The sequence below is a fragment of the Haliaeetus leucocephalus genome, unplaced genomic scaffold (genome assembly GCF_000737465.1).
Source record: "Haliaeetus leucocephalus isolate CR32 unplaced genomic scaffold, Haliaeetus_leucocephalus-4.0 Scaffold217, whole genome shotgun sequence".
In the NCBI taxonomy this organism is placed as follows: domain Eukaryota; kingdom Metazoa; phylum Chordata; class Aves; order Accipitriformes; family Accipitridae; genus Haliaeetus; species Haliaeetus leucocephalus.
Window position 1 is genome coordinate 5,266,747 of NW_010972653.1, and position 20,610 is coordinate 5,287,356.

The 20,610-nt window shown below is 37.8% G+C and overlaps 1 protein-coding gene across 1 annotated transcript in view; it reads left to right on the plus strand.

Moving 5' to 3' along the window:
* The window catches only part of NOL10 (nucleolar protein 10), a 56,756-nt gene that overhangs the window by 554 nt on the left and 35,592 nt on the right, over positions 1-20,610 (plus strand). The window contains exons 2-12 of the mRNA XM_010566745.1: positions 443-488; positions 1,262-1,360; positions 2,197-2,274; positions 4,112-4,149; positions 7,977-8,113; positions 8,856-8,921; positions 10,355-10,415; positions 10,934-11,019; positions 11,369-11,447; positions 12,665-12,814; positions 15,136-15,202. Of these exons, the coding sequence (XP_010565047.1) occupies positions 443-488; positions 1,262-1,360; positions 2,197-2,274; positions 4,112-4,149; positions 7,977-8,113; positions 8,856-8,921; positions 10,355-10,415; positions 10,934-11,019; positions 11,369-11,447; positions 12,665-12,814; positions 15,136-15,202 (907 nt within the window). The remainder of the gene's footprint in view (positions 1-442; positions 489-1,261; positions 1,361-2,196; positions 2,275-4,111; positions 4,150-7,976; positions 8,114-8,855; positions 8,922-10,354; positions 10,416-10,933; positions 11,020-11,368; positions 11,448-12,664; positions 12,815-15,135; positions 15,203-20,610) is intronic.

A 20,610-nucleotide genomic window follows, 5' to 3' on the forward strand; every position in this document is an offset into this window, starting at 1 on the left:
CCGGGCCGGGCGGGGGCGGAGCCGAGCCGGCGGGTCCTGCAGCAGCAGCAGCAGCAGGAGCCGGCTTTGAGGGCGGGCTGTGCGGCCTAGGCCGGAGCTCTGGGCCGGGCCCGAGCGGCTGGCTGAGCTGCCCCTCCGCCACATGCGCTTGTGTGGAGGGTGGGGGTCGTTAACTACAACCAGCTCTAAGGAGTTTTTAAGCTCAAACTGCGGCTTGAACGCGTGCATCTCTAACTGTAGGTGTGTCGTTCTGCAGGCCCTTAAAAAACGCGACTTTGTAACTTTTCTTGGTGTGGAGTGGCTAAACTTCGCAGTGGAAACTTTAAAATAGTCGAGGAAAAAAAGTTAGCGGCATAAATGTCTTATTCTTCCAAACTTCAGGCAATTCTCTAGTTCCTTTATGAATAATGAGCTCAAGACTGATTTATGCATTTCCTTTCAGTGGCTCTCAGACAGGAAGAAAAGAGCTTTACAGAAGAAAGATGTGGGTGAGTTTTCCCGTTACGGGGCCCTCGCTGATTGTCGGCTACACGTATACAACATGTGGGTCCAGAGGGAGACACTTTATTAACTGATATGAGGAAGTTATGCATAGCTCGCATTTTAAAAACTACAAAGTCAGAGCTAGAAATAGTCAGAGGCTAGTTCAACAGCCTCTGTAGCTTTATGTGAACAGAATATTACCAATATTGTTTTCAATTTCAGACATTAAATATTGGGGTTGTAGATTGTACAGAAACGTGATGGATGGACTCCATCTATAGCTTATGATAAAGTCCAGCTATAAACTCCTCTATGGTATTATGCTAATCTTAGAGTGCAGGAACACCACTGTTTTAGCCTAAACTTGTTATACAAAATAAAAATGGCTATTTACATACTATAGGAAGTGTTGTATAAGAAACTCAACCAACAAAAAAATGCACAGAGTTAACAGGAGGGTGGAATACATTATACAACATGTTAGTTGTGTAAAATATATGAAAAATACTTGCTACTATGTTATATAATAATTTGTTACTTAGTTACCTCAGAACAGACATTTATTTTGCATGGAGGTAGCCTGCTTCTCAGGGTTAACAGACTATTAATCTGCTTGTAATGTGTTAATTATACTCAAAAGGTCTTTATACTTTAAAAGATCTTAAAAGATATTCCCTATATTCAATTAACTCAGCATGCTTCCGTAAGAAACCATTACAGTTTTTTGCACTGATACAATTGCGCTACCTTTACAAAAAAAATTTATTTTTCTGTATAGATATCCGTAGAAGAATTGAACTTATTCAAGACTTTGAAATGCCCACCGTTAGCACAAAGATTAAGGTGTCAAGAGATGGACAGTATGTTATGGCAGTTGGTGAGTTAACAAAGTGTCTCTCTGTAGCAGAGGCCAAAAGTGCTAGAAAATCTTGATTGCAGAATGACTTAGTATTTCAGGTAGAATTGATAAGAGTTCATTTTTAAATGCAGCATTGAACAGAGTGTTGGAAACTTAGTCTTAAGATGTGATTGAGTGGCTGTCTTGGTAGGGGTATTGTGAAACACTTGTTTTTGGAATACAGATGTTCTTAGAATCATAGAATGGTTTGGGTTGGAAGAGACATTTGAAGATCATCTAGTCCCAACACCCCTGCCACCGGGGGTTTATAATACAATTAAAAACTGAACTGTTTATAATACAGTTAAAAACTAAGTTCCTAATTAACTTTATTCTGTTATATATATATATTCTGTTTTATATATATATATTCTGTATATAAATTTGCTTTAAATAACTTCTGAACATCATTGTTTGAGTATTGTTTTAAAGGATGGAGGATAATGCTACGTTTTGTAACTGTCAAAGCAGGATCCAAACATGAATACTTTAGTAGGCGTTAATAGTTTAAGGAGACTTGGTCTTTCAGACTTATTGGAAGGTATTATTAAATTCTGTATGATGTATCTGGTAATCAGAAGAACCTACATACAGGTAGGGTGCTTTCAGGTGCCAGAGACAAAAAACAGGCTGTAAGGTTATGTTACTAAGAGGCATGTTTTTCCAGTCACAGAGACTTTGGTAAGATCAGAATACTTACAGTTGAAATGCAGTAAAGCCTATATATGTAAGATATTATATTTTTAAAAAAAAAAAAGCTTTAATGGTATCTTTTTTGTTTAATTTTTTTATTAAAGATCAAATTATTCTTTCAGGAACTTACAAGCCAAGGGTCCGCTGTTTTGATACCTATCAGTTATCCCAGAAATTTGAAAGATGCTTAGATTCTGAAGGTTAGTATAAGCTATGGCTGTTAGTGCAAGACACCTTTCATATACAATTCAGGTTGGACTTGAGTAGAAATTTCCTTGCCTGTGCTGAGGGGACAGAATGTACTTTGGGGGAGCACAAGAATCTAGAGTAAAACGTCACCTAGTCTTTATCTCTGTATTTTTCCCTTTTCCTCCTCCTTCAAAGTTCATTCCTGTCTTGGAGTGGTGTGAGGAATGTAAGATTTACCTTGAGCCAGTAGGTGTGGGGCTCAGAGAGTAAATGTGGCTAAAGTCTGCACTCTGTTTGGGGAATGTGACGCGGGTACGATGGCTGGGTAGTGGCCTTATCTCCTTTACCCTTCTGTGAAGCAGTAAGGTAGGAGAATGCACTGTGGTTGCGCTATCATTACTGAAATGAGTTCTCGCTGGAGCCCAAGCTCAGTAGGTGAGTTACAGGGTAAAGAGAATTCCCTGAGAGTGGGATGGTTTGTTTGTTTGGTTTGGTTTTTTGTTTGTTTTCTTGGGAACAAGATACTTAGGGATAGATGGTAGCATGGCCAAGGCCCTAATCACACCTTGTTTGCTACTAATTTGGAGGGAGAACTGCTATGGTGAGGAAAGCAAGGAGCCATCTAGACAACGGGAAAGGGAGAATCTGCTGGCAGTTAGACTAGGGGAGGAGGTCAGAGCTGCTGTGGCTCTTGAGTTTTAGGGTGCATAGATTTGGTGAATGGTGTGGTGGGATTTTTTTTGTTTGGTTTGTTTTTTTGTTAGAAGTCTGATGGCTGAGAACTGGAATACAGGGCTGACCGAAGCAATGAGGGGATGAGCATAGAGTGGCAGAAGTCCTAAATCATTACAGAAGAATGAAACTGGTCTAGCTGTGATGTGTGTGAAAGTGATGTGAAAAATTAAAATTGAGAACTACTGCATTAGGTCAGGAAAAGGGGAGTAGAGTGTGGTGGTGTTTCTTTACACTGTGCCTCAGGACTACAAGGGAACTGTGTAGGGCGAAGGGACAGGGCTACAACATAGTAAGAAGGGAGGTGGTAGGGGCAGGGGTTCAGAGAGGTGGGGAGAGGAAGCTATGGCAAGAGTAAGACCTGCTTTAAAAGAGTAGGAGTCATTGTAATAGTAAATGCTTGCTGGTAATTAGAGCTTAAAGTAAAATTTTTTTCAACTGGCATCTTACTAGACTGCAGAAGGATGTTTAATTTGAAATGTAGCATAGAGTCACTTCAGGTAACTTTAAATGAGCTACCTCATTTAAATGGAACAATTTAGCTGAAGCAGCTACTCCCTAATGTTCCCAACCCAACTCATTTAAAACTAGGCAAAGTTCAATATGTTGCAGTGCTCAGCACAGATAGTAGCTTTCAAATTTGTGATTTTTCTTTTTTTTTTTTTTTTTGAGCCTTAAAACTTTTTCTGTGGAAGTGCTGACCCCTTAGAAGGATCACATGTCTGAACTCATGTCATTTTTTATCATCCTTGATGGATTACCAAAGGTCCATGGACCACACACTCACTGAAAACCATTTGATTAGACCTTCCCCGAGCCAATAAATACATGGTTGAGCATTGTGCTGAGGAACATGTCAAGTACACAAGAATGATCAAAAGATTACAAGATGCTTCATATGTTTCTAAAGTTTTAGAAAACTACTTACTATTTTGCAGATAAAGTTATATAATTAAAGATTTTATCACAATGCCTGCATTATGCATTGACACCTGTGGGGAATACTTACATGACTAAAGGTTAGCATGAGTGTAAACGTTTTCAGGATTTATGCCAATGTTTGCAAATAAGTTTGCTTACTTAGTTGACTTAAAATTCTCTTGCTCTCTCCTCTAGTGGTTACATTTGAGATTTTATCAGATGATTACTCAAAGGTATGTTTAATGTTTTCAATGTATAAATGAAAAAATTGTTTAATATGTATATTAAAATGCATTTTCATATATAGTAAAGGCAGTCAATCAACACAACTTTTGGAACAGAAAAGGTTTTTTTTTAAAAAGCAAACAGGATAAACATTTTTTGTAGCTTCAAAATGTTGTTTGTTTTCTTTGCCTCTTTTTATTATAATTTGCCTTACCACTTTTAAAGTCTTTTGTCTGTAGTAGAGAAAAAGTTCAAATAGTTATCTATCCTACAAACAAAATAATGTGAAAAACAGAATTAGTTATTCTTTCTAGAATGACATTTAGTCATAATCCCTTGTCACAAGTGATACACAGATACACCATTTTTGACAGGTGGGATAGCTATAAGTAAGTTAATAGCCTGATTTTTCGGTGATGTTGTAGCCATGATGATTAAAGCATATGAATGATGCCAAAATTGTGGAGAGAAGTAACATTTTTTTTTTCCTTTTCTTTTTTTATGATGTGCCGTACCTGGAGGAAACAGTTGAGTTCTTGGGACCATCAACCCTTTTTCAGGCCCAGTACCGTTAGCACTTCTAATTCTATTTCACGCCTGGCTGTTTTCTTCAGCAATTGGTGTGATAAAAGGATGTTACCTCTTTCTGTAAACTTTGCTGATTCATGAAAGTGTTATGTTCCAAATTAAATATGAAATTTAAGCATACAGTTTTGCTAATTTCATTAGGACAAGCTTTTTTAATTATTTTTTTTAATTTTTTTTTGTTAAGTGGTTATTTTAATACTTTTTTTCTGAGAAGAGACCTTAGCATTTCTGGTACGTGTTGGTTTTAATAAATATTTCTGTTTGATCAGGCATGTTATCATCTAGCCTTCTAGCTTTAGTCTTTTCAAAATTTATCCGCTCTGAGATTTCCAAGAATGTGCATGAATTCAAGCAGCAGAAGAGGGTGACTGATACAGTATAGTAGCCTCCCACTTGTCTGTCTGTGGGAGAATATTTCTGGTTGTACAGACCAAACAGTTATTTGGGAGGCTGAGGAACACACTGTGTTTTCAAATATGTTTCTGACTGCTTATGAACAGTAAGGTTTGTGTGTGTTTTCCAGCTGAAATTGGTACTATATTTCAGACTGAAGCCCTACTTTCACAACTTAATACAACATTGTTTTCAATTTTATTTTCCTAAAACTTAACAAATCATTAGAAAGAAAACTAATTGCTGGTAGCTGTCATAATGTTTTGAACATGTTAGAGGGAACAATATTTGAGAAATTACACTTGAAATGCTTAGAATCATAAAAATACTGATTGGAAGGGGGCCTTCAGATGTCATTTAATGCTTGAACAGGACTGTCAAAAACTGCAAGCATGGCAGTTTCACAAATTCACTGAATAAATTGCTGTAATGCTGCACTACCTCATTGTAAAGAATTTTTCCTTCCTGTCCAACCTGCCCAGGAAAATCTGAAATTTTCACTGTTGCTACTGCAAAGAGTTTGACTCTTCAGTTGCTGGCTGCTATTAGGTTGTCCTGCAGGGTGCTCTTTGCCTGACTAAACAAGCTAAGATTCTTCCAACCCTTCTTTGTACGTTTTGTGTTCTGCCCCGTGTCTGTCTTGGTAGCCCTCTTGATGCTCTCAACATCCCTCTTGATCTGGGTGGCCCAACACTAGACACACTGCCTCATGCTTTAGTAGCGCAGGGAAAATAGCTTCTCCCCAGTCTGCTCCCACTATCCTCAGAAGGTTGCCTTTTGAGGCTTATTTGCATTTTCACAGTGAGAGCATGCTGTTGGCTTTCATTCATATTGGTATCCATAAGGCCAGTTACACTTCTGTGCTTTCCTAAGTTTTAGACTTAAAAGTTCTAGACTTGGACTAAGTTTCAGACTTAGGAGAGAGCAATACCTCTTTTTCCACAGCCCTTTGCAAAAAGACATGTATTTCTGCTCAGTATTTTTGCCACGCATCGGTGACTATACTTTTGCTACCCTGAGGTTGTAGTTTTCTGAGAGTGACCAAAATTAATTTAGTATGAAGGAAAGACAAACATGATTTACAGTGAGTTGTATCCACTGCTAATGAAAGAGAATACAAATATCTTCAAGTCCCATATTATAGAAATTTATCTTAAACCAGAAAATTATTAGAGGTAAGGCAGTCATTAGCAGAATATTTGATTGCTTTTGGCAACCTTCAAAAAGTTTCTAAAGTCTTTTCGGAGGTAGAGTGGGTGAGAAGAAAATTCGCTTTTCTCATTGAAACCAAACAGCATCTTTTCCTGGTAACAGGTTTTTGATGGGTTACTGGTAGTGAACTAAGAGAATGTGATACTGATATTTTTAAATTAACTATGGTTTAATTTTATGTTCTCACAGTTCATGTAGTTTATGCATGAAGATGCAGACATTTTTTGTTTTGCAATGATGATAGAGAAAAGATTTGATCTGGGCATTGCTTCAAACAGATTAATAAAGAGCTTTGCTTGTTGTAAACCTCCAGTTAAAAGCATAAAGGCGTTAGGTACACAAGGGATTGATTGGGATGTATATGAAAAAAATCATTTTATACCATCAACTGTGCAGCTGCATCTGTAATCTCATATGAAATCGTAGTTACGCTTCTGAAAGATGATACTCTACTTGGTCTTAGATGAAGATGGGTGAGTCCATGAATAAAAGTTGAAACACTAGGGTTTCTCATATCAGAAAAAGCATAAGTAAGGGGGGACTTAACGATAAATAGGCATAAAGTACTAGCCTAGGTCAGTGCTTTATCCGTGTCTCGTAAGGGAAGAATACACAGATATATACATAAAGATGACAGATTCAGAATAATTTTTGTACCTCACCTTTCCTGAGCTTTGCATCCTTATTTGCATTGCTAACAATGTAGTCCATCAGCAGGAAATTTAAAATCTTCCTTATCTACTACTTTTAGAAGATGCATGGACTATACATACTCCAAACTAAACGAGCACTTTTCTAATCTAAGCTAAATAGGGATGAGGCTCAGAGTCAATAGTTAGCCTGTGATTATCCATATCATTTAACTGTTTGCATGTATTGTGGCATAAATTTGGGCCAGGCCAACTGTTCCTCCATCTGACAATGCCTGGGCATGGTTTGAGGTACAGCATCAGTGTAATGGATGGTGTGGATGATACTGTCTCTGTTTGGAGTGCGAAGAATTCCTTCATGTGGATATGAGTTGTGCCATGTTAACTTGCCATCAGGACTATAGGGGCAGGTTCTGGCCTATTTTGTTTACTAGTATAGGTCTAGCCTTCTAGTAATGCCTCCCTGTGGGCTCTTCCAGGACTGAGATGTTTGTCTAAGTTTCAGAAAGGAACAATGTTCTTATTCAATTGACAAACAACAAAAAAATGCACAAAGGTCATTGGTGTCATTTATTGGGATGCTGCCGTACATCAGGATGCGTAGTTCACGTGCTTAGTACTATGAACATATTGGTGTCTGCGTGACATTGTACCTGGAAGAAATTATTAACTCTGGTGTCTGAAAGAAGTACAGGTGTTGATTTTGGTGCAGCACAACACTGAGATGACTATACTGCTTCTGTTTGCAGAGTCACTTTCAGGGTGTCACATACACTCTTGTGAATATTAATTTAATGTTTATTAATAAAGCTCTTTGCTGTGGCTAGTGAGAATGATGCACTAGTTGATTCTGTCATTTTAATGGAAATTATTTAAATGCATTGTGATAGATCTGTGTGAGCTTGAAAAAAATAGCTGGAGTTTGTGCTGTGAGACAAGTTGAGGAGATTGTCATCTTCTGTATGTTTCAGTGCTTTCTGTTTTATTTTCAGATTGTCTTCCTGCAGTGCGACAGGTTTGTGGAGTTTCATTCGCAACATGGCCATTACTACAGAACAAGAATACCAAAATTTGGTAGAGATTTCTCTTATCACTATCCATCGTGTGACCTGTATTTTGTAGGAGCAAGGTACTGATTAAGTGGGTTATTTTGTTTCACTTTTGTTAGCAATGTTTTCCAAGAATAAAATGAACATTAAAATACCAGAAAAGTTAAAAATTGGAAGTGGCAGCAATTCCTTCCAAATTAATAATGGAGACTGTTTGTGAAGAGTGGAAAATGTGGGAAGACTAAGATTGATTCAGTTTTCTGTACTGTTTAAAGACTTTTATACTTTGATTCTTAAACCAGGTACCTGATGTATTTGCAAATTTGTTATAAAAATTGCAATTCAATGTACTGTTTTAAAAAGTGATTGGCGTCTAAGTAAGGAAAATTAAATAACTTTTTCTATCCTGGTTGATGTTTTGTTGCTGTTAAAGTGTGAGTCAAATCACATAAAATAATTAATTGAGTTTGTGAGAAGACGTAGTAAAAATAAAATTCGGTCTTTAGGGTTTCAAACAAAATAAGTAGCAATTCAAGATGTAACATAAATCATAGGAAATTAAAAGATCTTAAGAAAGGAATTAATGCATCTTTTCCCTGGAAAAAGAGTAATTGGTAGGATATTGCAATGTAATAAATATCTCTGGTGAACATGCACATTTTTCTCTGTATTTTTAACACTGAAGGTTAGATTTGTCTTATGTTTTAGATTGTGAACTCTGAAAATTGTGTATGTGGTAAAATTAGGCAGTCAGCAGGAATTTTTATAACTCCTTCTAACTTACAACAGTATTTTCAGTAATTTTGGCTTTTTCCTTTGTAGTTCTGAAGTATACAGGCTAAATTTGGAACAAGGAAGGTTTCTGAACTCCCTGCAAACTGATGCTTCGTAAGTTATCCGCAATGCGTGACGTTTATCTGTCTACTTTCCACCAGGTGGAAGCAAACTACTAGCATGCTCACCGTCAGTATTGTGTCTGAATACTGCCCAAACACATTGTAGAGTTGAAAAGGAACATATGCCGACTCTGAGACTCATTTTATTTTATGTTCTGTAATTCTTTGTTCTAGTTTTTACGTTTTAATTGAGTTTCTTTTGTGTATATTTTAAAATTGCTTAATATAGACTTGTAATAAGTATTATATAACTTGATCTTAACAGCATTTCATTAAAACTTTGCCATTATTGCTCAATTTAGCCATCATATAGAGATACACCCACAGGCTATGTACTTTCCCAGACATGTCTTTGTCCTTCTGCTCCTGGAGTAGCCCAAAGAGAATTTTTCTATCTCCAGCATGTGTCTGATTCTTTTGAAAACACTATCAGAGCAGGAGCTAGGCTTCTTTTATGTGGGGAGAAGCAGATGAGAAGAGACTTGACTAGATAAAGTGGCTAGTTGGTGCGCAACCGCTGGTGCTCAGTGGGTAGGATAGCTTAATGGTTGAAGCAGTATTTGGGAAGGCACAATACAGAAACTGAGCAGCAGGAAAAAAAGGGGGAAAATCCTGCAGTGGGAGAGCTAAGGGTGTAGTGTAAAATCTGAATTGGAGAGATGACACTTGAAGTTGTGAGAAGGATGTGAGGTGGGGGAGTTGGATGAGTTACAGAATTAGAGGTGGAGGGCTTTGAATAGAAGAAGTTGGACAGCGCCAGGATGAGTGGTGTAAGGAGAAATATTTGTACTTTGGAAGAATTGTTGGAGAAATACAGGGCTCTTGGGTGCCCTGTTGAGAAATAGGATACTTGGGTGAGAGAAAGGAAGACAGGCCATTCATCAGAATATGTTGGTGATGTAAGCTTTAGAACATAAGTAATCAGGAAGACCTTTTGACATAATTGAGTTGTTTAAGAACGTAGTGGAGCCAAGTGGTATGGCAAGGCTTGGTGGTAGGTGGCGGGTATGGGCAGAGAAATGCAGAATCATTTAGGGTGGAGAGAACCTCAGAGCCCACCCTCCTGCTCAAGGCATGGTCACACTGAATTCAGATGAATTTTCCCAGGGGGTCTTGAAAACTCTGAGGATGGGAATTCCACAGCCTCTATGGGCAACCCGTTCCAGTGCTTAATTATCCGCATAGTGTAAAAATATCCTTACATCCAGCTGGAACCTTACCTGTTCAAAGTAATCAGCGCTGTCTCTGATGGCTTCAAATTCTTGGTAAGCTTCTCTTAATGTATGTATGGGAAGCTGCTATTACATGGCTATCCATTCCTCCCCTCCAGCTTTTCCTTTTCCAGGCTGAGCAATAGTGTACATTTAGTTGTTCATGTGTTAAATTATTCTGATGTCATTAAATTTGCTCCTTTTTCTATTTTAGAGAGAGTAATATCTGTGACATAAATCCTGTACACTTCTTGTTTGCTATGGGGACAGCTGAGGTAAATGTTTACATTCCTTTTATAAGAAGGGCAGTAGTGCTTGTTTCTTTTTTATATTAGTTTGCATGAGGCTAAGAAGAAATCATGACAGGAACCTAATGAATTAATTTGATCTCATTTGCTATGTTAAGTATAGATCTGTTAAACAAGATGACTTCTTAGAGCATAGTGCAGGTATTTCTGAGCTACCTTGGTTTCTGAAATGCTTGAGATTTTGCAGATGGGAGAGAAAATAATGTTATCTTGCTTTACAGTGTAGCCATCTGTAGAAATTAGCTAGCATGTGTACCCTATTAATCTTCGGAAATTTAGTGTTAATGATTTTGATTCAGATCACATTTTTAAAGAATATAAATGAAACGTGTGGAGCTTGTATGGCATTATTAGAACAACTCATGTCAACCTAGGAAATTTGATTAATTATTCATGGATTAAATAATTCATAATTTTATTTAAACATTTTTGGAATACCAGACATCTGTCGCATAAGCTTGAAACCTATTTTCTAAACTGTTCAGGGTAAAGTGGAATGCTGGGATCCTAGAACTAGAAATCGAGTTGGGCTGTTGGACTGTGCTTTAAGCAGTGTGACAGCAGACACAGAGTGAGTAAAGGCTACCTTTTTTTAAGTGTGTTCTGTTTTTTTTTTTTAGAAATAAATCCCACTTTGCATTAAAATGACCTGCCCATGGTCTTCTCTTCTCATTGCTAGTGTGAATAAGGGGTTTTCTTAGTCACACAGGAGTCTCTTAGTTATTGATCTCAGTAGTAGTGGCTAATTTTCTATACAACCACAAGTTTTGAATGTAAACAATGCAGCTTTTTGAAGTAGTATTTCTGAGCGATATCTGTAAATTAATTTACATTAATTATCTTAGCTATTTTTAACATTTAAAAAGTTATTTGCAGCCTTTATTGAAAGAATGTCTAACTATGAGCATTGTGCTTTGCAGGATAGATGGTCTACCATCCATTTCAGCACTGAAATTTGATGGAGCTTTGAATATGGCTGTTGGAACATCTACTGGGCAGGTAGACTTAATTTCATCTACAACAGTTCTTAGGAGATCCTCTTCTTGCAGTTGCCAGTCCAAGTCTATCATACATTGAGTGCACTTGTTGTAATGTAAATAGATATTAATGCAAGTATTTAGAAGAGCATAAATTACATATAGAGAGTAGTAATAGTCATTCGTAAACTGCAGATTAATTTTGTCAAATGATCGTCTCTTCAGAATACTGTAGGGACCACTTAAAATCTTCACAACCTACATACTGTATGTATAACTTCAAATTCTACAGTTTTCTTAGGACCTAAGAGTCAAGTATGCAGGGAAGTTGCTGCTTTTTGAGACTGTATCAGTACCTTCTCAATGCAACATATATGCTCTTCGCTTATCTTGATGGGGCTAAAGAAGCAGAAGTGATTGTCTTTCAGCTATTGTTTTTACTGTCTTATCTTTCTATAAAGGATCATTTTGATTCATTTATTCATTATAGCCATCATATTTTTAAAGTGGAGTATGGGGATTTTATTCTGCCTTCAGTCTTTTCATGGGTTTAGAAAACTGTAGCTTGCTCAAGAGCAGATACGTATGTAAGAGTTGTATTTGTGATAATGTTAGTATACATGCCAGGCAAGTTTTATTGGAGATAATATTTTTTATGCACAAACTGATAATGTTTTTTTCCCCAAAATTATTAGTATTCACACTTCGCGTGTGAAAGGTTTAAGGTCTTTCTCGAGTTCCGTAGAAAACTTTGGAGATAAAAATGTAGGTTTCTGTACTCTCTAATTTCCTTAACAAAAAATTACATTCTGTGGTGTTTCACTGAGTGAAAGTCATGCTCACTGAATGTGGAAGGTAGTCTGAAAATTTAAATCTTGTAAGAACAGCACAAGAATCTGAAAGTGAAATATTAGTTACTAAGAAATACTAAGAGCCTTGAAAACCGTTTGTTTTTTCAATAGAAATTAAAAAGACTGTAGAAAGATGGTGAGCTCTTAAATTTGTTTTTATTTTTTCTAGACTGAAGCATGCTGAGGTTAAAATATATTGCCAGAATAAACTGGGCTCACTTAATAAGCTGTTTTCAGAATTTAAAATTATTTGTTTTACATAAAGCCTGTCCATGTATTTAAGTAAAAAAATCTCAAGTTTAGTTAAATCTTTAGTGAAGATACGGTGTGCATGACTTCCTCTTTATCTTGCAATATTGTAAGTTTAATCTGTTTCTTATTCTTAAAGGTTTTGTTATATGATCTCCGGTCTAGTAATCCATTAATAGTCAAAGATCACCACTATGGCCTGCCTATTAAGTCAATTCAGTTTCAGCATCAGTTGGATTCAATTATCTCTGCAGATTCTCGAATCATAAAAATGTGGAACAAAGATACAGTAAGTGTTTTTATGTTGCTGCACTCAGATTTTTTTAAATTTTTACTTTCTTTTTGTTTTTTCATGCAGCTTGAATAATAAAGCTGAAATTCAGTGTAGGGAAGTTGGGTTTTTAATGTGTCCTAATTTACATAGCATTTTGTCCTGTCTGGCTAAATAAACCAACATCTGGGAAGTTATTCAACAGCCTGTCAGGTATAAAGATATAGTCTTAGGTATTTTTTAGCTGTTCGTACATGTCTGCCTAAGATGCTTCTTTCAGTAGAAGGATTTAAACATAAAAAGTAGTATCTTAGCTATTGCCCTGGTTTCTGTATTTCTCACAGTGTGCTTGAACACATCCAGTTACAATTTTTCATCAGAGAAAACGTGGTCTTTCGAATTCCCTGCTTAAAGAAGGGCTAACTTCAAAGGTAGATCATTTAGTTTATGACCTATTTAAGTCAGGTGCTGCTTATTTTCACAGAAACCTATTTGGGTATTGAAGCAGATAGTATGCCTAGATCCAAATAACAATGTGCATTATGCTGTATTAATGGATTATGTTGCAGCAGGCAACGTCTTTATCCCTGCCTTTTGCAACTCTTAACTGAAATTGAAATCTAATTTTCATAACACTTTCTTTCATTATATTATGCTGTTCTTTTTCTTACCTTTCCATCAATGAAGCTTGCACAAAATATGTTACCCCACAGATTCATAGTAATACTACTGTAACTTGGTTCAGTTTGAGGGACTATCTTTAGTCATTGTATTCCTTCTAAAAAACATGCTTCACCTATGCTTTTCTAGCTTTATAGTGAAACATATCAAGAGCAGTTGTAGTAGTTTAGAGGCACTCTTTTCTGACTGTTCACACAGTCATTTCTCTATTGTTGTGCTTCTTCATGAACTTTCAACAGCCTCTTTTATTTTTTCTGTGATCGCAAGCGTTTTTTTGTAAGCTCCTCTGCAGTTATTTTTTTATTGTTTAAAAGAGCAAATACATTATTGGTTATTATTTAAAACATCTGCAGTGGCCTCTCTCTATTTTTCCGAGGTATGTGTATTTCCCTCATTGAGAATGAAACACTGTAGGTTTGTCAGGTGGCCTCTACAGTGGGAAAAGGGAGGGTTTCTTACTGCTGGAAGGCAAGGATAGCTTTGGACTCTTTCCTAGAGTATGTTCCAGCTGGCTCCACCTCTCCCAGATGTTGGTTCCTGACTATCTCTGGCGGGGAACCAACTGCAGAGGCAGACTGTGGGGTGGAGAGCATATGGCTTTGATACCAGAATAGCCCCATGCTGAGACGTGCCTTGGGGTGGGGAGCATGAGGCTTTTGTCTGCTAAGACCGGGGTGGGGGAGGATTCTTATTAATCATCGGGGAGAGACCAGAGGTGGGTGGGGTAACAGCATGTAACTGGGAGGGAAAGGGAGGGCCCAGAAAGGTAGGTGGGATTGCTGCAGGGAAAGAAAAAAGAGGAATAGGATCAAAATTTGCTGTGTTCCTGTCCCTCATTTAGAACCGTGTAGGCATGTACTCTCATGCTTCAGATTCTGTGGCCCAGTTCTTAGAGACTCTTCCTTTACTGGCTGTCTTGTGTGTTGGCTTGTAAGAGCACCTGTATTTTGTCTGGGTTTTTCAGACTCTGTTCCAATTCTAATTTTTTTGAATGTTGTTTCCTGCTTTTACCTTTTTCTTAAATAACCTTTATAACTTCAATTCTGATCTAAGCTAGATACCACTGGATGCTTTTACTACTTTTATTTTATATTTAGACCTCTTTAATACTGAGTTTATAAATTATAAATAAAGTGTTGAGCTATATTTTATTTCATGTAGATGTGAGCAGGGTAGACGAGCCAAGCTCCAGAATCAAATTGCACTCCCGATCCATCATTTCAGCTAATGATATTTACCAAAATAAAGTGCTTTAAAACTACCATGAAGTTGAACAAAATGAGGGTTACACTGAGAATGTGCCAGGAAGTTAGGGACCTCACCCCTGCCTTTTGCAAGAAATAAAATAAAGTAAATCTGACACATGTATTTTCAACACAGAAGTGTGAGCTGAGAAATTAGAGATGCTGCTGTACGTTGTTGTGTCTTCAGTAACCAGTAAGCTGCATTCCTTGTAAGAGATCAGAGACAAAATACAATATTGAGTTCCTTGTGTTACGTTCAGATACTTCAATAACATTTTATTGCTCTGCAAAATCTGTTCCATCTTTATTCCATCATATTTCTTAGCTTCTGTAATGGCTATCCATAATGTTTAGATTTACTAAATTTAATTATGTTTGGAGTTCTTTGTAATGTTTTTCTTCCTACAATTTCAGGGGAAGATACTTACTTCAATGGAGCCAGAATGTGATATCAATGATGTCTGCCTGTATCCAAATTCAGGTACGTTAAATATATTAATGTCTTGCTAAGTTCAAAAGGGAGAGCTCATGTTAACCCAAGCTGTGGTCTTTTTTTCTGTTTAGGTGATACAGTTGGGTCTACTTTCCTCCTTATGACAGAGCTAGGAAAAAATGGTTACTTGTTAGTCAGTGTCATTGTTTCCTCTGCATCTGCATTGAATTGGAGCCTCTTTGCAGTTAGAAGCTGCTGTGCTGTCAATTGAGTGATTGACCTCTTTTGCTCTTTCAGATATCTGAGGTGTTTTATAGGAATAGGAATTTTGGCCTTTTGTCTCTTGGCTAAGTCCCAAATGAGTTAGAGCTTGCTTTCTAGAGCTAGGAAAAATCTCTTTACAGCAAGTTTACAAATTTTTACAAGTGTTTACAACTATTTGTGCCCTCCCTTAGATTGAATACTTTGGTTTTAAGTGTAGATTCCCAAGTGCACAGATTTGCATGCTTTTTGTGACTCTTGAAATTTGTTGTGTCTCATAATGTTATGTTTAGAGGTCAAAACTGAGGGTCACTTTTAACCAGTTTCCAGATCCTACCTTATAAGTAAAAATATTTTACAAAATGGTAGTTGTATGTGCACATGTGCTTTGATTGTACCTCAGATTGCAACTGACCTTAATTTTCCCTGCTTGATCTGAGTTGCTTGGTTCTTAACTACTATGTGATACCTGCTTCCTTTTTAGAAAGCAGTACTGAACAAGATGAAATAAAAACTAGGGCCACTAGCACGGCACAGGGCAAAATTCTTGATCCCCAGAATGCCTATGTTGCAAACTCTTCTATTATCTTAATTTTAGAGAGAGGTAGCAGTGAAGATAGAGGGACTTGGACTTTGGTTCATACTAGCAGCTCAAATTCAAGATTGTAGATAAGTGAATTTGAGATTTCTAACGAGTTAAAACTTGTCTTTTCTGCCAGCTTCAGTTAAGAATGTCTCTTTTTTTTTTTTGTTTTGGTTTGGTTTTTTGTTTTGTGTAAGATGAGCACTTAAATACTGATCCCTGCTGAGATGCTGGGCATTTTTGACCTTATGCAGCAGCAAAACTGTAATGATCTGCAGGACCTTGCTGATGAAAATATTAACTTATTTCCATGCTGCTCAGGTTTAGCCCCCCTCTGAAGCAGAATGGTGTTTTACTACTTAGGAATTGGGTTAGGTTTTTCTGAGCCCTCAAAAAGACGTAGATACCATTTTTATTTGTGTTCCATATATTTGTTTTTCCCAGATTAAAGTGCCAGAAATAACATAAGCAAAGAATCAAAGCCTGCCAAAACAGGGACTTTATGGCATGGTGCTGAGGGTACATCTCGTGTGCGCTGGTTGTGTGTATGACTTCATTTGGGTGTATTTGAGAATAAATGTGTGGTAACAGTGTGGACTGTGCAACATGGAGGCAGATAAACCTGATCTTCTCTCATCTGTAGTAGCTACAGAGAGAGGTAATTGGAGTGAATTATCATTAGCATTTTGTCCAGGTTTTACGTTTGATGAGTTTATTGATGTGATCCAAAAGAGAACCCAGGAGTGAATTAACATCCATGCAGCATTGATAATGAAGGGCTCGTGACAGGGAGTGAAACAGAAGTTAGTTACTTGACTATGTAGAATCTTAGCATAATTCAGGTTGGAAGGGACCTCTGGGTGTCATATATTTTCCTGCTCAAAGCAGGGCCAAACTTGAAGTTAGACCCAACTTCGAAGTCTGATCATGTTGCTGAGGTCATAACCAGTCAAGTTTGAGTATCTACAAAGGATGGACATTACTCAACTGTGGACGCTCTGTAGCCTCTATGGTAGATAGACACGCCTCAAGTGCTTTTGCAGAAACTATTTTCATGATACTCTGCAGGAAGAATCTTGTAGCACAAAGAATTGAATGCACATATCTCCCTAATGTTGCTTATTGGATGTTACTTTTTCATGTGTCTGTGCTATAGATCAATGATCTAGATTGTGCGTTCCAGTCCTGTCCCATGTCTCCTCCTTAAGTCAGTTCTGCTTTTCTTATTGTTCTTTCTTTATCCACGTCTGTAGGGGGACAGGCTGATGTCTTTTGGTAAGAACTGTTGTTGGATGAAAACTAGGTTGTATTTTATAATCATATGGAGACAGAGGGGGAAAAACTAGCACATGTTGCAGTGGAAATTAAGATATTTAAGATAAGAGGTGGTGCATTGCACGTTTGTCATAAATACTCTTGCTCCAGAATTGAAGATGCCTAGCACCACCTCGTGCTTATTCAGAATTTAAAGAATAATAATGATTGAACTTCTGAAAATGAGGAAATACTTTCAGTAATATGAGCTTGCAGTTGTGGAAAGCTGGAAATATAATATCATTTAAGTACCAGTATGGCTACAGCTCAGTGCTCTCATTGGTGCCCCAGCATTCTGAGCACCACTGAATGTTTGCAAAGCCAGCATGGCACAGGAAACCCAGGACATCTTTGCCTAGTTTGTGTTTTAACAGTTCATGTGAAACTGCTGCTCAGCCCCTACCCTAATCTCACCCTTATGAAATAGTTTTCACACTGCTTTGTCACAATTAAAAAAAAAAAAAATTAAAGAAATGAAAAAGTGAAACTACATTGTAATATAAAACATTCTGAAATATTTCTGAAATAGTGACTACATCAGTGGACAAGGGAAGAGCTATGAATGTCATCTGTCTGGACTTCTGTAAGGCCTTTGACACGGTCGCCCACAACATCCTTCTCTCTAAATTGGAGAGAGATGGATTTGATGGGCGGACTGTTTGGTGGAAGAGGAATTGGTTGGATGGTCATATCCAAAGGGTAGTAGTCAATGGCTCAATGTCCAGATGGAGATCAGTGACAAGTGGTGTCCCTCAGGGATCCGTATTGGGACCAGTACTGTTCAATATCTTCATCAATGACATGGACAGTGGGATCAAGTGCACCCTCAGCAGGTTTGCAGATGACACCAAGCTGAGTGGTGCGGTTGACACACCTGAGGGATGGGATGTCATCCAGAGGGACCTGGACAAGCTCAAGAACTGGGCCCATGTGAACCTCATGAGGTTCAACAAGGCCAAGTGCAAGGTCCTGCACATGGGTCGGGGCAACCTCCGGTATCAATACAGACTGGGGGATGAAGGGATTGAGAGCAGCCCTTGGAGGTACTGGTGGATGAGCCAGCTAGACATGACCTGGCAATGTGCGCTCGCAGCCCAGAAAGCCAACCGTATCCTGGGCTGCATCAAAAGCAGCATGGCCAGCAGGTCGAGGGAGGGGATTCTGCCCCTCTGCTCTGCTCTGGTGAGACCCCACCTGCAGTCCTGCGTTCAGCTCTGGGGTCCTCAGCACAGGAAGGACAGGGACCTGTTGGAGTGGGTCCAGAGGAGGGCCACAAAAATGATCAGAGGGATGGAACACCTCTGAAGACAGGCTGAGAGAGTTGGGGTTGTTCAGCCTGGAGAAGAGAAGGCTCCAGGGAGACCTTATAGCAGCCTTCTAGTATATAAAGGGGGCTTGTAAGAATGATGGAGAGGGACTTTTTATCAAGGTCTGTAGCAATAGGACAAGAGGCATAGGTGTTAAACTGGAAGAGGGTAGATTTAAATTAGATATAAAGAAGCAATTCTTTAAAATGAGGGTGGTGAGGCACTGGAACAGGTTGTCCAGAGAGGCTGTGGATGGCCCATCCCTGGAAACATTCAAGGTCAGGTTGGACAGGGCTCTGAGCAACCTGATCTAGTTGAAGATGTCCCTGCTTACTGCAGGGGGATTGAACTAGATGACCTTTAAAGGTCCCTTCCAACCCAAACTATTCTGTGATTCTAAGATTTATGGTAAACTGTGGATCAGTATAATGTGAATTTTTTTTTTTCAGTAGTTTTGTAGAAGTTTTGTTGTAGCTGTTGTTTTTTGTTGTGTTTTTTTTTTAATTAAATTATTCTACCAACCAGCTTCAGTATTATTACCTTTCATGGGAAGCAAATCCTTGTGTAGCTTTGACCAAACTACTTGATGACAAACTTTAGTGGATCTCTTAAACTAGTTATGAATCTCTTTTCTGTGATCACACATGCACAGAGTGGGGTTAGGGGAAAAAAGGTTTACCACTTGCTGAGTAGCCATGACTCAGCTTCAGTTAAGTCGTAGAATATAAATGAAACGTAACAGCATCTTCAGTGTGTAGAAATCTGTGCCTCAATTGTTTCAATTACTGTAAGAAATTTTTTTAAGTTACAAATTTGCATTTTTTAAAATTGCTTCTCCCATTTACTACCACTTCATACTCGTGTTTTCATTCCTTTAAATTGATGATACTGTATTGCAGATCACTTTCCAAAGATGGTCTTATTAAAATCTCTTCTCTGAAAAAAAGAGTTCTCATTTATTTCCCTTTTAAAGTGATCAAACTAGGCTGCTGTGTAGTTTGTTAGGGTGTGGTCCCTCTTCCTATAAAAACTGGTTAAAACTAACAAGCTGAAACAATGAAAATGTGTGGAATAAACTTCTCCTTTCACAGAGTTGTTCCTTTTTTTATTCTTTTATTTCCCTTGTATTATATGCCCATGTACTGTTCCGAAGTCTGTTTTTCCCTCCTTTAATTGTTGGTGGAAGACTCTCAAAGAGGAGGTTTTCCCTTTACTGTCATCTTTGAAGCAGCTGCAGAATTAATTTCTGTCCTTTATCTCTAGTGATTCATGTTCAGTCAATGGAGAAATACTTTGTCTCTTGAAATAGTAGTGAGCATGCTGGTATGTTAAGGGAGCATGTCATCTATATACTATAGTACATTGTGTGTGTATATATATATATATAGTATAAATTCTTGATTTTTCCTTAAATTGCTTGGAAACCTTTCAGGGTATGGCTTTTAGCCTCAGTTTGCTGACTAAGCTTTCACAAATTTCTTGCTTTGCCAGGAAGGCAAGCCCCCTTTTTTTCTGACATTTTAAGTCCAGCTGCATTGTGTATTTTTAATAAAAGGATTAGGTAGGAAGGATTACTCCACCCATGTTAATTGCGTTCCTCTAGTTGGGTGTAAATTATATTTCCACCCTCTGGGTGTGTAGTAATTGACCCAATTATTCATAGTTTCAGTGGCATATGTTACAGTACTTTTAGATCAGAATGTTATCTAACTTGATTGCTCTTTTCTTCTCCATATTCCATCTCTTGTATTACCTGGTGATCAGCTACGCTGGAGAGACAAAATTGAGATAAACGTAAAAGCATGTGCCAAATGTCCTTCTTACTTTCTTATGTAGAAGGAAATTGAGAGGAGTATTCATTTTGAACTTAACATGAAGTCTTCTGGTGGTTGGAGATTTTCCATGGGTTTTAATATTTCTACAGTAGTTTTTTTATAATCAGAGTATTTACAACCATTATTCATGGTGTTTCTTAGGTGCATTCATAGATA